This window comes from Neoarius graeffei, chromosome 20 (assembly GCF_027579695.1).
Source record: "Neoarius graeffei isolate fNeoGra1 chromosome 20, fNeoGra1.pri, whole genome shotgun sequence".
Classification (NCBI taxonomy): domain Eukaryota; kingdom Metazoa; phylum Chordata; class Actinopteri; order Siluriformes; family Ariidae; genus Neoarius; species Neoarius graeffei.
Genome location: NC_083588.1, coordinates 32,090,477 through 32,107,702, shown reverse-complemented (window position 1 = coordinate 32,107,702; position 17,226 = coordinate 32,090,477). Strand labels below are relative to the sequence as shown.

General features: G+C 41.6%; 1 protein-coding gene across 2 annotated transcripts in view; it reads right to left on the bottom strand.

The window, feature by feature from the left end:
- arhgdia (Rho GDP dissociation inhibitor (GDI) alpha) overlaps positions 1–17,226 on the bottom strand; it is a 44,563-nt gene that overhangs the window by 6,307 nt on the left and 21,030 nt on the right. The window contains exons 2-3 of one of the 2 annotated variants that reach the window (XM_060901497.1): positions 3,291–3,486; positions 2,587–2,670 (exon numbers count right to left, since the gene is read on the bottom strand). In XM_060901497.1, coding sequence (XP_060757480.1) covers positions 2,587–2,670; positions 3,291–3,477 — 271 coding nt within the window. In that variant the 5' untranslated portion in view covers positions 3,478–3,486. The remainder of the gene's footprint in view (positions 1–2,586; positions 2,671–3,290; positions 3,487–17,226) is intronic. The other variant, XM_060901498.1, reaches the window with a different exon arrangement.

Here is a 17,226-nt window from a genome sequence, read left to right as displayed (position 1 = left end):
TTATACTTTAAGCAAAATTTGCTGTATGCCTGTTTAATCTTTTTCTGCAAGTACTGTTTTGACCATGTTTGGCAGAAATCTTGAGTTTCATCTCGAAGGAATATACTTAACAGATGTTAGCCAAGTCAAACATACATTAATAGATTTTATTGCACATTAAAAGAACGCAAAAATGGTCTCAATTTTCCTGGACAGGAAGCAATAGCACTGTATGAGTGCAGCTTTCAAATAAGAGAAAAAAAGAAAAAACAAAAACAAAACCCACACACCAACCCCACAAATTGAAGTGACAGCATGACCCAAAAGAATACTAATGTGAGATGAGGGATGGGGGTGAGGCTTTCAAGTTAACATAGTATTGGAGAGACGCATCTGTCAATCATTCCAGATTCATGTGTCAACTGGCTTATCTGTAATTTTTATTGGGGGGGAGGAGACCTGTACTGCATAAAAGTTGGCAAATATGTAAATCTCTTATGTGCCTTGGTGGGGATCCTAACATATGAAAGTAGTCAGTCAGCCACAGTGGCTAATGCAGCATATACGATTCTTAACATACATCTATTCAAACTCTGACAAATCTACCGTAAAATACCAAATAATAGCCCGGGCGATTATTTGTCTCAATCACGTAAGAGACCCGGCGCGTATTAGAGACTAGGCGGCTATTTGGAACAGGCGATTAATTCCTTCTTCACAAACACCTTCCCCAAAATCTACCTCAAAACGGGGAAAAAAATCATTCTCAGATAGGCCTACTTTCAACCAGTATAACTTACAGTTTGTTTAGAGTTAGATTACAGATAGCACGGTGCCGACTTCGGGGAATTTTGAAGACGCAGAATGCATCTTCGCATGGCACAGTCGGGGTGGATAAAGGATAAATCACACACCTTTTCCTGTTAATGACTAGTTAAGCGCATGCTTTACAAAATAATCAAGAAACCACACCATTGTCTGTGCGCAGCACTGTGATTTAATTACTCTGCAAAGTTATGGTCACTTGCTATCACCCTCACCCATGCAGCCTCCACCCTTTGCGCTTCGCGATGTCTGTCAATCTGAAATTGCATGGAGGGCGCGACGTTGAAGCAACATAATTAGGGTGCGAAGTGTCAAACCAAAGGGTTTTTCTTATGCTGAAAAATAAGTGACCTGCAGTGGCTACATACTGTCATCTTGCATTCTCACGTTTCTCTCCAAGACGTCTCCCTATTTGGCGGATATGAGCCTATTCCCCGAGTGAGTTGGTACGGTGGCTCGACCCCGTAGAAAACTTAAAGTTCGGATGAAAGTTAGTTGAATAGGTTACTGACTTGTAGGCCTACATGTTGCCTGCCTGACGCGTGCTTCTGCCCAACTTGCACGACAGATTACTTGTTGAAAAGGCCCCTTGGATTAGATTGGCCGCGAGCAGACTGAAATGCATGTTAGAACGCTCTCACCTTTTTTGTAAAGCGTCTTCCAGATCCGAATGGGTAAGGGCAAGTGAAATGGTATAAGGTCTTTAATAAAACTCAGTGTGTGCTTTGACGCATGCATTCGGCAATTTAGGTCGTTTAACAGAAGCAGCAGTCCAACCTTGGAAACCCGCAGTCCTCAATGTCACCACACACGCTGGCTTTCGTTGGGTATACCCAAAGGGGTATTCCTCATTCGATGACGTAAGTGATATCCCACACACCCATGTCAAACGTAATTGGCTAAGACATCTGTCAAAAGTTACGGAGTTGCATTCCTCAAGAAATATTACGGTAGACCAAGATTATAACATTGAAATGGCATGTTTATTATCACGTAACAAAATATTGTAAACAGTATTATAGAAATAATTTCATTTTTCATTCATTCATTCATTCATTCATTCATATTGTTTCGGTAGAAAACTATGCAATGCAAAATCGTTTAAACACCAGAAAACCAGAAAAGTGCTGGGCCTCAAGATTCTAGATAGAACGTTCGGACGCTTTTTTTTTTTTTTTTAGACCCCGGCGAGTATTCGGAACCGGCCTTTATTTGTCACAACACACGCGTACACCCGGCCGTTAAAGGGAACTCGGCGGTTAATTGGAACTCGGCTATTATTTGGTATTTTACGGTAACTCATTCACAGTGAAAATGCAAACGGGAATGCAAAGGCATTTTATTTCTGACCAAGTTGTAGCATGACCCAAGCAGAAATATCAAATAGAGACTTATTTCTTTTTGAACATGGCAGAATCATACCAGTTTATGCTATACGGTTGGATTGTAAGGTTTCATTAACTCCCATTCATCCGAGTTCAGTCTGTTCTAGAAACTACAAATAATGCTATTCAGATTATTGGGTTTTGGAAAACCCAGAGTCAGTGATTTTTTATTTATTTATTTTTTAAATACAGGCTTTGTATAACATCAGGACATTATATGCAGAATACATATTTGTATAAAATACTTTAGAAGTCAATACCCATCATCTGTTATCCCTAATGTTTAATCAGAAGTGGATGTGCTCGACAAGTAGGCAGCCAAAGAACTGTTCTAAACAGAGCACCTCTCAAATATATCAGGCATGTTATCCACCAAGTGTGCTTGTCTGTCACTCACCTTGCAGGTCAAGGGTCAGAGGAGCAGGGGCCGTGTCACAAACTAAAGTCAGCCGTGTCACTTGGACATTGGGAGTGTTGGGATCTGGGGGGGAAAGAAAAACCCATCTCAGTTTAAAAATCATGACTGACTTTTTTTTTTTAAATAAACACCCAATGTGTTGGGATTTTGAGGGAAATGACTCAACAACTTAACCAGCTGTGTTTTGACAAGCGCTGTCAGATGTGGACTGAAGTTATTGCATATAAAAAGAGATTCATAGATAATTCATGCTGGATTTAGATTCAAAGAATGAACTGATAAAATGCCAGCTGACAAAAATAAACACAGAAATCAGAACTGAAACAGTCTATAGCTTATTTGGGTGCTCTATTATGACACTAACAGAAAGTTGGGCCTCTTGGGACACGACCTCGTTTCTGCCCATTCATCTTAAGACCTGCCATATATAAAGTCAGATGCTTGGTTATACAGAACACTTTCAGAAGTATTAATGAGCACTGCAGCCGTCCTGCTTCCAAGTACACTATTTTTTTTTTGGCCATGTAAAAGGGTTTGTTAATTGTGATTAAATTCATCTTTGTTATTTAGCTTTTTAAAAATGAGTTTATAATTTTTGATAGTTTTATTTCAATTTAGAAAAATGTTTTTTGTAGTTTCGGTTATGCATAATAACTTTGGGCGACACATACACACACCCCTACCTGCGGTGAACGCGGATGAGCCAAGCAAAGCCTCTTTGTACTTGCGCAGGCTTTCATCGTCCTTGTCCAGCTCCTGGATCTCCTGCAGGCTCTTCTGTGCTGGTGGCTTGTAGTTCACAACCTCACTCTCCTCGTTCTCGGCAGCGATGGCTGCTAGCTGCTCCGGGGTGGGTTCATGCTCAGCCATGATTTACTGCTGGAGAGATGAACAAATGCACAATTTTTACTGGTCCTTTTTACCTCTTGGTCTTATGCTTAAAACGACTTAAAATTGAGACGATACAACTCATGACCTGCTCCTCAGCAGCCCAAAGCCTTGATCCCAGAACTATTACTTGTCTCTCTTATTACTCATCTTTGTTAATAAACTTTAGAGACTATCTAAAGAGTCAATAGAATGGTGCAAAAAGCAAAATACATCTCGTGAGCAACAGCAGTTCTGCACGTGGAAAGGCACTCATGAGTTTTCAGAGGAGAAACAGCCAGACTGTTTTGAGCTGACAGGAAGGCTACAGTAACTAAAATAACCACTCTACAACCGTGGTGCGCAGAAAAGCATCTCAACACATCGAACCTTGAGGCACATGGGTTACAACAGCAGGAGACGAAACAGAGTTCCATTCCTGTTAACAAAGAAAAGGCTTTAAGTTAACTTTAAAAATGGTGCTTACAGTTTAAAAATGCATGTGTTAGCTCTGTACACAAGCCTACACATGCCTTGTAACAACACTGCAGTTCCCATTCTTTAACCAGTGATATAACAGTGCACTTTGAACCTGGCAAACTAGCAGAATATATGAACCGCTCTGAGCTGCAGTGTGAGATTTGGACACAAAGGCTTGGCAGCAGCCCAACAAGGAAGACGCAATCAGGGCTGTTCTGGTAAGAGAGGAAAAGGGAGGGGGCCTGCCCTAAGGAGAGCAGGCTCTCAGTGAAGAGCTGTAACTGAGAGGCCAAAGTGAAGGGGAAGAAAGAAAAAGAAAGCAGGAGCAACATTCTCAGCCGCCGTCAATTCTAGCGCATTACAGTCAGTCCCAATTACTGCTGAAGATCAGGGATACTCTACAGCACAGACTGGGCATGTTCACACCACACACCCCATTTCAAATAAAAATCTCATATCTCACAGGCCATCTAAGCTCTTTAGTTTGACATGTAGCATAATTCTCCCTAACAGGAAGATGCAGCAGTGTGCATTCATGTTGCAACACTTTTTTCCTGCTGCAATGCAGTGGCACTAGAACATATTCTTCTCGATATGTTGAGAACAGTATACAAGTGCCAGTAGTCTGCTGCTGCTCTGGCCTACTTCTGCAGCAACTTCTCCATCTCGGCTGCAGCTTCCTGTTCCTGTAAGGCTACAAATACTTTTGTTCAGAGGTGTTTTGCCTTACATGGTATGCATGTTTGATTCACAAGAACACATGCTCACTTAAACTTTCAAGTGGGGCTTTGCTCATAGAATGTGCCGAAGCAGCACTCTGGTGAAGTTCAATATAAAGCAGGCTAGTGCTAAGCATTTCATTTTGCACTTGTGACATTGTCCAGAAAAGACCTATTATCAAGTTGGATATGAACAGATTTATCCATAAATCATTTGTATAGGCATTTACACAAGAAATGTGGTATTTGGGAAAACTTATGCATCTTACTCATGCTCCTGAGTGTGTGCAAATTTATATCATTTGCAATGAGTTACTGCACTTTTATATATGGATTACACTGTCAATTTTAAACAGGTTATGCATTTCAATTAAACATACAAATTTAATGATCGAAAACTCCATTAAAGAAATAAACATTAAAGAAAACGAGCAAACAAATCCATAAATTAAGACAAATAAGACCAGTCATTAAGACTGATGCTGTATGGAATTGGTTCCATTTTCAAAAGTATCTTCTTTGAATGCTGTGTAACGCTATTAGAGCCACCGCTACAAGACAGATAAATAACTGATGTGGCATGTCTCAGGCTACAATGTGCTATACACTCCCTAGTCATTAGGCTTCGTATGACACTCACGCAGCCAATACAGCATTGTCGAGGGTGCATTGGTGCGTTCTGGCCAATGGATGCAGAGACACTTTGCTTTGAATTAAAATAGAAATTTCCCTACATGATGTGCTGGGTCTCCTTCCACCTCTGAGAAAGTCTTTTTTCTTTTTTGGGTGTTTGTCATTTTGGATCTGAGAGACCCACCTTTTATGGAGTTTTGTAGGCGTCACCAAATGCAAATAAGAGGGCGACAGCAACAGCATTTTTGAAACTTTTGTAAATCTGGTGGAAATCTTTACTTTTGCTTGGTTTATGCAAACATTTCCTAACAGACTAAAAGATAATTGAGGCTCAACCTAAAATGACAACTAAAAATATAGCAAATACCCAGCTTAATAACTGAAAGCAATATTAGTTATGGTGTATTACTTATCCATGTCCATTACAGTAGTTACTTGTGCTACAAGCCTTTCAAAGTACACAGCTATCTCGAAGTGAACACATTCGAAGGATCTAGTGATTATTATAATGGTGCGTTTTGCTCAATCACATATCAAACAGAACATTCAGCCATGCAGGGTTCAGATTACAAACAGATGTGATGACTACTGCAGAACACCACTCTGGAAGAAGGCATGTGCCAGGGAACTAACCCAAATTGTTACACAACATCTGTAGATGTTTTCATAAACACAGCAACAACTCGCACAGCAAACACTAATCAAAGCATATTCATATCTACGTTTCACTTAAATGCACTAGAACATGGCCGAGTTACAGCTTTGGAAAAGATGAAAACAGGAACAATTAGCACACTGCACCATTTTTCCTATTCAGAGTCTCTGCATTCCCTTAAAAGCAGAAAATCCAGTTCTGCCAGCAGCGTGTTTTAGCAGGTCAGCCCTTGGGGTGCACTTTCAGAGCCAAGCAGCTTGAAGATAGGGGAGGGCTTGAGGAAGTGGAAAAACTGGGGCAAAAAACATCAGATGAAAAGAGAGAGAGACATGTATCCATATGGACCACAAACAAACAAACAAAAACAAATACCCCACCCAAATGATGCTTTATTTTTCTCTGGAAATCTACAGCTAATGATCTTTAAAATAAGGAGTCATTTGTTCAATTTGGTGCAGCCAACTCAAGAGAAATTAGCCAAAAAAAATTAAAAAGGTATCATTTTAACAGAAGGGTGGCACAGTGGTGTAGTGGTTAGCGCTGTCGCCTCACAGCAAGAAGGTCTGGGTTCGAGCCCCGCAGCCGGCGAGGGCCTTTCTGTACAGAGTTTGCATGTTCTCACCGTGTCCCCGTGGGTTTCCTCCGGGTGCTCCGGTTTCCCCCACAGTCCAAAGACATGCAGGTTAGGTTAACTGGTGACTCTAAATTGACCGTAGGTGTGAATGCGAGTGTGAATGGTTGTCCGTGTGTCAGCCCTGTGATGACCTGGCAACTTGTCCAGGGTGTACCCCGCCTTTCGCCCGTAGTCAGCTTGGATAGGCTCCAGCTTGCCTGCGACCCTGTAGAACAGGATAAAGTGGCTAGAGATAATGAGATGAGATCTTTTTTTTTTTTTTTAAGATATTTTTTTGGGCTTTTTGCACCTCCATTGGATAGGACAGTGCAGAGACAGGAAACGAGCGGGAGAGAGAGAGACGGGAAGGGATCGGGAAATGACCTCGGGCCGGAACCGAACCCGGGTCGCCCGCACTCACGGCACGGCGCCCCAACCACCTGAGCCACGACGCCCCCATGAGATGAGATCTTAACAGAAAATCAAGTTTGTCGAAATCAGTTGGAAACTAATGTGCAAATTAAAATGAATGCATAGAACATGTATTTGCCCTACAAAGTCATATTTATAGATTGTTTTACAGTATATAATGTGTTTGACTAATACATTATTATGGCAATATTAGAAAAATGACATGTGGCTGATTTTTTGGCATATTCCTTTCAAATCACTCTCTCAGAATGAACTTTCACTACACTGGACTCATTTTGTGGTGACATGCCCCATTTCATAAACATATGAGATGAAACTTGCATGTTTTCTGCCCTTAAACTAGTAATTGAATATCTATGGAAGGTGACTCAGTGTAGAGAGTAACAGCTGGGAACTTGGCACCACTAAAGGATGGGTAGGAGCTGTAAGAAGACAGAAAGCATGCCCAGAATGAAAATAATTCTTACACGCTCTAATAAAAGACCTCCTGAAGAACACGGCCAAAGAAGTGATTCCACAACCAGAGTGAGGGCAAAGGGACCATCGTTATATGAACTCAGGTCGATGCACCAAATTGACTAATTCACTTGGAAGTAACTAAGCCCATGTTTACATTAGACCGTATCAGCAGATCATCAGATTAACGTTTTTAAAACGATTAGTGTGCACACAGCAACGCCAATACACGGATACGCTCAGCTCTGCAGGCACCCTGCGCTCCAAATCACTCCGCCCTGAACAGCGAGTGCCCTCTGGAGGGTGCGCACTCCGGCCCTACGCAGCTCACACAGCGCGCGAGTGAAGCGCACAAGCCGCGATTCGGGACTGAGCCGCTGTGTGTGTGATCCCAGCGCATATCACTTACTACTTGCAAGTGGAAGGATGGCAAGCCTAAAGACAATCATAACTACACAATGGGCAGTATTTGCATCAGTATTTTCATACTTTTATACTCTTTAATGAAAGGTGATACAAGGCGGAAGTCCGCGCCGTTTTTCAGCAGTCGCGCCACATGACCAACGCCAGCGAATCAGGAAGGTGGATGTCACAGTGACGTTGTCCAATGAGACGCCAGCTAGAGCTCAGCACAGCGTATCCGCGTATTCTGAATGTTTACACAGCACCGGAGCTGACACGATCTGGATTGAATACGTGGACGCTGGCGGATTCCCGTTTCCAGGCGGTTTAATGTAAATGGGACAGTGCATCCGCAAAGAAAACGAGACAGATACGGTCTAATGTAAACGTAGCCTAAAGATTGGAAAGGCTATTTGGGTTAAACGTCCACATGCAATTTCAGCTGTGGTTCACAACGCTGACCAAGGAGAGAGCCAGTCCAGCCACACATTTCATCAAAAGAGTTTACTGGCTGTGTAAAATACTTGGCATTTATTCACAGTGACGCTATGATGAGCAAAAAGGAAGAGAGACCGAATTATCTGCAATTATTTCTGGCCACTTCCAAGGTACTAGGGATGCGCTGGAATTCAAACAGATAATGTGTTCAAAACGGCCACAAACACAGATACGAACAGAAGACGCACTATTGTTTGCTTCATGAACACACAGATTTACTGGGCATTTGTCTGATTAATGGTGTGTGGTGAAACAGGAATCAAAAGTAATAAAATGTGTTAGAAAATATTGCAAGCAGGTGCGAACAAAAATATAATAAGTCTCTTTCACATCTCAAGTTGAGGCCTGTTATGAACTAGTGATGTAGCTGTGGTTGAGAAATTGACCGTTCTCATGGTGGTTGCATTTCAGACTTCTCATTTTTGTCTCCCTCTTCTTTTTAGCATTTCCATAAGCCTAGGTCACAACCGGACGTACGATCTTTTTGGCCGTGCGATTTTTGGCATTTCCCAAATCGCTGCGTTTTTTTTGTTCGTGGAGAAAGACGCACGTTGGCCGTAAGTTAGTCTTGCACCCTGAAAAAAAAACGTAAGCGCCCGTAGAGTTTGTTTGACATGACAAAGAACCTCTGCGGCCGGTCTACGGCCAGTCTACGGCTCGAAAATCAGCACGTCACACACGCGCCCTACATGCGTTTCTTGCACGTAGACCGGCCGTTGGAGCACGTACGGCCGGTTGTGACCGAGGCAACAGGGGATAGTGGTAGGGTTCATAGTTAATTATGGGGGGGGGGGGGGACGACGACGACAAACACAACACCTTGACATCTGTTGAAATCTGAATACAAATGCAGTCATTTGAAGCAGATACAGATAGAGAGATGCTGTTACACCCCAACATGCAGAGTCAAGCATGACACTAAACACTACAATTTCTGACATTGAGGGGGTGGTTGACTGGGGGTAGAGGGAGTTTCGATACAGGCAAAGCAGAGCAAACATCCTGTCCTCTCGAGCCAGTCTGACCGAGCCATCACACACAGTTCACTCTCATCAACGGACCATGACGTTAGCTCCTTCACCCCCCAACGTATTTTTAAATCACACTACATTAACATCAAACCATCACTGTACAAGTCCAATGCCTGTGCTACACAGCAAGACTTGCACACAAAAGCTACGACTGGACCGAGGGTTTAAGATTGGATTTTGCACATCCCACACTACGGAATAATCTGAAGATAATCATCAAGATCTGCCTGATACCAGGACTCCTTTTAAGATCATAGGGAACATGATCCAGGCATTATATAGATAATCACCTTTAACAAGTCCAAATCCAACCCAACCTCAGGTATCATAGCTTACTGTTTCTAAGCAACAGTATCCCAGTAAGAGTACTGCATTTGTGATTACTGCTAATGAGGCTTCACAAGAGGATGAACTGTCACCCAGAAAGGCTCCCCTATGAGCTTAATCAGCGTCCTTGAGATACACAATTATCCTCACAAAGTACACTGGGAAAACTCACCTCTCTCTCAAAATACAGACCATCAATTTTACAGGAGCACCTTCACCACTTGCAATACCAACAGAGAATACTGCTACTTAAACAGAACAGAAGTGAGGGGGTGATGTTAGAAATGGACCAATGAGCATTCTCCAGTGTCAATATTAACTGTGATTGTTTTTAAGCATGAAGAAGAAGAAAGAAGAAAACTCGACTGATAGTGATTCTGACTGGGACTGGAGCTAGATACTGTGATACTTGCCTCATCAGTCAGAAACAACAAAACTGGTTTAAAGTGGTGTATTGGCAATTAAAACACTTGCATTCAACTTCTGTGACTGAGCTACCTGCCTTAAAAGCTTGCAGCAAGATAAACGAACATTTTAATTGAACTGGACAAATAAAAACAATGCCTGTGTTAAGTACCATAGGCAGATCTCTCTACTGAGTCCACTCCACTAGCAGGTGGTCTAGGCGGACATAGAATGCTTGATAAAGCTCAGGAAATGCAACATCAGAAAAGCATTCCTGACCGCGAAGCACAGCACATCTCCCAGATCCTAAAGAAGCCAGCATAGCTGGTTCTCATGTAATAAGTGCTTTCTCCTCACTCGTGCTTCCTTTAGGCCTCACACTGTGACCGTAAAATGTGCTCTGCACAGTTTCTTGTCACTGGTGTTGTGCTATCTGTCTCTGCAAGTTTTGCTTTTGATGCTCACAAGAGTACATCATGCAACCATGTATTAAGTGTTGTCAGATTAATAGTGTGAGAATTCTGTGCTTTGCTTCCTCCACAAGGAACATTTCTGTTTACAGGCTGGTTCAGGAGTAGCACTGGCTTGGGATAAACTGCCAGACTGACAACACGTTTCACTTCGGTGCATGTGGGGTATTTTCCCTTCAGCGAACATAGATGTTTTGCGTCACTGATTAGCTGAAGCCAAAAATAGTCCGATCAGCTATAGTTTATCAACCAGAGGTGATATGGGTACAAATTATATGGTTGACAGCATGTAACAAACATGTAGAACTAGATAATTGATGCTGGTGAGGCGCTGACCAGTTTTTAATACATGAACTGTTTGGAGTTTGAGTTGTGAGATCGCTCCATGATATCCACTACTGTGTCCGAAATCACTCACTACATAGTAGACTACAGTAGATAGTGAGTTCACCATTGTGTAGTGCTGTCTGAATGTATAGAGGATGTGCACGTGACGTCACGAGGTCACGTGATATTTGTTTATCCACCATTTTGGACGGCAAGGTCGCGCATAGAACTTAGACGAACCCGTTCTAATTATCAAGTGTGTGGGAGTAGATCTTTCGAGAATGGTTATATCTTGTTCAGCATTTGGTTGTACCAATAGACAGGGCCAAAAGGAGGGCCTGTCATTTTATAGATTCCCCGCAGACGAGGAGAGACGCACAAAATGGGTGCCCGCTGTGCGAAAAGAAAACTGGTACCCCAGTTCTACCAGCCGAATTTGTAGTGAACACTTCATATCAGGTAGGTGTAATCTTCTAATTCAATACTCCTAGTACATCTGTTAAGTTGATTTTTGGATTGAATGATAACTGCATACTTAGAAACTAGACAGTCTCTAACGTTTAAAATGGCTATGCCTAGCTCTACTACCCTGGCCTAGTCTATGACAATGTTTTATCTTTTTGGCTCATATATGCCTTTGAAAGGCCAATCCATAGTAGGGATGGCGAAAACTAAAAAAAAATCTTGACCGACCACTGAGCCTCATTAGCTGGTTAAAGTTGGTTAACCTACGAGTTTAAACAGGGATGCAAACGGCGGATGCCGTTTCACAGCTGAAACGCGCAGATCTGATTTTTTTCTTTAGGGGGGCATTGGAGTGTCTGAATAATTTCATCAGAGTAAATTCTGTATTAAAATTACTAAATAAGCGATAAAACGTCCTGCCTAGTCTCTTTATGATAAACGTCTTAATGCCACTTACCCGCGAGGTTATCAAGTAGACTTCCTTCTTCGGGAACTTCCAGAGGTATTAGTTGGGATACCCATCCCACAACAAAATATTTATAAGCTTCCAGGCTCTTGTAAGCTTTGAGGGCTTTGCCAGTGTAACACGATTCACAAGAAAATTGTAAATGTCGTGGTAGGCCAGATCGGGTAAATCGCCAGCACCGCAGCTCCGAATTTCCCTGAACAAGGATTGCGGCAAGTTGTACGGACCTGCAATCCCCAACCTGGAACACTTTTCCACCTAACGCTGCCTCATGTCACCTTCAAGATGCTGAACAAACTTAGACAAGTAATCGCGCGATGTAGATGGGGTATTTTCTGAATTTTCTTGGGGATTACTCCCTGGATCCATTACACTCGCGCAAGGTAAACAATCCTGAAGCCGTCCAATATGGCGGAGTAAACACGGACGGGTCACGTGACTGCAAAAGGTCAATAGTGAGAATTATTACACCCTATAATAGTGGACTCATTGTATCCCACAATGCGTCGTGAAAAGTAGTGTACAACTGATGGTCCCTAACCAAGCAATATATATCATGCATTGCAATCGCGCTGAAAGAAAAGCTGTTTCATAAGGATTGTTAAATATTTTAGACTGATTACACCAGTAGTTTGTTTTTCCTTATGACAAGCAGCACGAGACAAATTTAAAGTTGTGGCACAAAAATGCCAATAATATTTTAGTGTGTTGGGGTGAATGGACGGAGGAAGAAACACATTATAAACGGACATTCAAGTACAACTGAAAATAAGCTAAGAGTTACAGTACAGAGCAAGGAATTAATCAAAAGCCTCAAATATGATTTAATAAAAGGCAGCGACAAAGAAGTATTCAGCCTTGATTTAAAAGAACTGAAAGATGCAGCAGACAAAGTACTTTGCATTTATTAATGTGAGAAATATACTCAGTATATGTCTATCACAAAAATACATGCATATATTTATTTTGAAAACCCACCAGCCGACTGATCCGGCACGTTTTAATTGCGTGACAGTAATGACGTAAATAACGGTGTCCGCCATGATGGTGGATATACAAAGCAACTAGGATGGCAGCTGCTGAAAGCACGTCTGCAAACAAGGCTGAATTTTCTCAGTATTACCACGAGTTGAACGATTGAGCAAAGATTGATGTGTGGTTTTGACCCATATTTAAAAAAGTCAGACTTTTCTGAAGATAAGACGCTTCTACCGACCATCAAGTACAAATACAGGCCATTTCGTCCAAAGCCTTTTTCATACGCACGATTAATTATTTTATATTTCAGGTATTTGCTTGTTTGAGAAAAGTAGGAATTCTCAATGGAATTTGACCAAAGCAAAACACATTTTTGTAAAGCAAATCATAGTACGTGCACATCGACACTAAAAAGCATACTAAGGGGGGTAACCATGTAGGCCCGTGCCACTTGCTGACCCTGGGATGAGTTAATTCCCTTGTCATTGCAGGCTGCTCGCTTGCATGTCTGTGTTTCTGGCTGGATCATATTAAACCTTTAGGCACCAAGCAGCACTCTCACGGGGAGTTTGTTCGTGAATCCTGGGCTGAAGCGCGGTCCTATTGACCTGAGACCGTGCTCTTTGTAGTGGTTAGCACTGTTGCCTCACAGCAAGAAGGTTCTGGGTTCGAGCCCAGCAGCCGGCGGGGGGCCTTTCTGTGTGGAGTTTGCATGTTCTCCCCATGTCAACATGGGTTTCCTCCAGGTGCTCCGGTTTCCCCCACAGTTCAAAGACATGCAGTTAGGTTAACGTGGGGCGGCCTTAGGCCGAAGTGCCCTTGAGCAAGGTACTTAACCCCTGACTGCTCCCTGGGCGCTGTAGTACAGCTATCCGCTGCTCTAGGTGGGCGGGCGGGTGGGCGCGCGCACTCACTGCTTCAGATGGGTTCAATGCAGAGGATGAATCTCACTGTGCATGTGACAAAGGTTTCTTCTCAAATAAAGGTTTCTTCTTTTGAAGGGGGAGGCTTAGAGGGAGGTGCCTGTAAAAGTTAGCTTTGCTATGAGCTCCTCGGCCAAGTTATTAATTTTTAAAACTGACTGGATCATGTTAAATCTTCAGGCACAGAGCAGCGCTCTTGCAGGGCTTTTGGTCGCGAACACTGGAATACCTGAAATATAAAATAATTGATAGTGCGTATGAAAAAGGCTTTGGATGAAATGATTATTGGACCAAGCGTCCTGCTCCCCTCATCTCCTCTCCGTACTAAGCCTCAGTTTCTTCACCCCCTTTCCGAATCACGGACATAATTCTTAAAAAAAAAAAATTTAAAAATCAGAACGTGCCACGGTCACGAGTACTGTTGTGACCACAACCATATACAGCACAAAGATATGACACAGCTAAAAGAACACAGAGCAGTGGAAAAACAGAGTTGCACATGCATGACTATGTTTCATATGGAATGTCGCTTGACCCTGCATTTGTACATCCACCAACATGGATGTTGGCCAGGTTTCTATTTTGCTTTGCACTTGCAAGTCAAGGATATAGTCCTCAATTTAGAATTCCCTAGATAGTGAGTAGGGAGTAGTGAATGAGTGCGTGATTTTGGACATAGCACAATTTTACCAAACTCTAACCTTTCCCATGATTCATTACTGCGTCATAGCAGAAGCCGGGATTTTTCTTCCGCTCCACTGTGTTGACGTTAATACGATCAAAGTGCCCCATCCATTTGCCTTCAAGGAATGGCTAGAGGTCATGAAGTTGTGGCCTGACATCAGCTACACTGACATTGTCAATTATTTTAATCTTAGCAAGGGCGCTGATGGCAAGGCGCTAAGGAGCTACAAAAGCACAGAGGCGCGCAATTATCTACACAGTAATTAAATTGGCAAAGTTGTGTGAGAGAGAGGGCGAGTTTGTTTTTTAAAAGGCTGAGGGTGAGCCTAGCCAGAGCGCAAAAAAGGGAAAGCCTGCAGTCATGCAGCAGCTATCATTTGGAAGGTAGGCTATGTCAGAGTACAGCGATTGTATTGGTTTACTAAATCATGCAGTGTTTATATATTGTAAGTCACTTTGAACAAAAAAAAGTGTCTGCCAAATACCATAACTATAACCATAAACACCTAGATCTAGTCTAATAGAACTCTACCAGCCTGCTGTACCATGATGTTTCTTGTAATGGTTCAAGAAGCAAAGCTAGGTCAGAGAAGTATAGGCTAACCATTTTAATCCAGATGCTGTCAAACTTCAGAAACAAACATACCATATTTAAATAATTCCTTTATGTATTTGTCCAAGCTTCAACTTTTTCACTACCCAGATAATTACAGATATTGGATGGTATTTATTTTGTAGGCTTTTTTTTTTTTTAAACACTAGTCGCTCTTGGATTCTCTTGGCTACATGCACTTGTTAGTCACTTTGAATAAAATCATCAGCAAAATGACTAATGTTTGAATAAATGTACAATATCTAAACAGCAATTACACAAATGTTGGTGATTAATCCGTTTCTGGGGGCATACGTTAAACACCGTGAGGTGTTACTCAAGTAAAAATAGCTTTAAATTGTGTTCGACCAGAGGAAATGTAAGGGCCACTTTATTTTGGCCTGGGCCACTAAGAATTCAGGGACACTGGCCTGAGTGGCAACCAAGGACTGAAGTTAATTTTTTAGCCCTGGTTACACACTAGGGTTTTGAAGACCGAGATAAAATGTTACTGTCCCGTGTAACTAACTGCTTACAAAAGAACCTGCAAACCTACTTTCCTTTAGTTTATCACAATGCAAATGAAACACCAACTAATACATTTGGGGACTAAACTACACTGGCATGAACAGGATGTTTTTGGAAGAAGGTAAGCTAAAGTGCTTAAAGTAATTGATTTAACAAGGCTTAGCGGTGTGACAAAGAAGCTACACTGCAATGGGACATGACTGATTTTAATCGGTCACAAATTAATGCATTTAAAAAAAAAAAGCCTTTGTTTAACCTTTTCTTTTTCCAATATGATACTGAGTGTTACTGACTGATACCAAACCTGAGAACAAAGTTATGCAAACATAACAAATGTGACAGTGATACACAGTGAACACGTGTTCTGTTTATGTATTGGACTCGAGGCATAAAAATTCAATCAGCGGATTATGTGAAATCGAATCAAATATGTAACTGGCATTTAAAATGTTAAACCGCCAGACTGGAATATTTTCTTTTGCACAAAGTATCATTTTCATCCATAATTTCCCAGTGTCTAAAAGCTATACACAGCTAGATTAATGCGTTTTGGTGAAGAGCTGCTAGATTGTTTGCCATCAATTATGTCATCTGATGGGTTCATAAGGTTACAGTGCATGTTTGCAAAGGTATTTAACATGCTATTTAAAAGTCAATGCAAAACCAACAAGAAAAAAAAAAGTAAAAAAATAAAATCATGCATTGTACAACGAATAAATGTCACTGGACATCATGGCAGTGTACGATTGTGAAGGATCAGGACATCCTGATTTAAAATAATAAGCAAACAAGCCAAGGTCTTTAAATACCACTATTTGCTGCAAGTAACCAAAATATTTGTGGTTATAAAGTCTCCCTCTATTCTATTACATTGTTCACATACTGTAAATTAGCTCAGGATCAGACCCACAACAGCTCAGCACCTGTAACTATATGCAGACACTCCTTGTATGTAAATTTCCTCCAAAGATTCCTCCATTTTTCTCCATTAATGGTCTTTGTTATGACCCATTAGACAAGTAATCAAATATGAATACATTATTATTTGGAATTAACAGATACACATACAAACAGGAGGTATACTATATTAAGAAAAGTTTGCCAGAAACGTTCACAGGGCATCTGGTTAAGACTAGAAGCATGCATCATGACTGGGATTTTACAAAGAACATGAACATGCAGTGCTCAGAGAGCCAGTTATGGCATACTTAGTAACTGCCTGATCAGGATTGCAGAGGTTTAGATTATAAATTGTATGCAAAGGATAAAACAAAGTCCTGCGCACATTTCTAGTTGAGATAAATTACGAACTATGATGTAGTACCAGGATTTAAAAAAAAAAAAAAAAAAAAAACACACACCACTTGTTTTAGGCCACACCCACTTCAGGTTTAAATCCAGATATCTGAAGCATTAAACAGATGCACATCCAGACTGTGGCATTGCGTTACACCCCTAGAACCCATAAAGCCAATCATGTTTGGGATTTAAATTTGACCTGATTAGGAGACTCAGATGGAACAAGTTTTGCCTCAGAGCAAGGCAGTTTGATATATAGCTGATATTGAAGGTAAATCATGACTGCATGCTCAATATTAGCACAGTGCGGTTATCTGCTCCAGGATCACTTAGATAAGAATCACAAAGCTAGGATGGTTTAGGATTTGC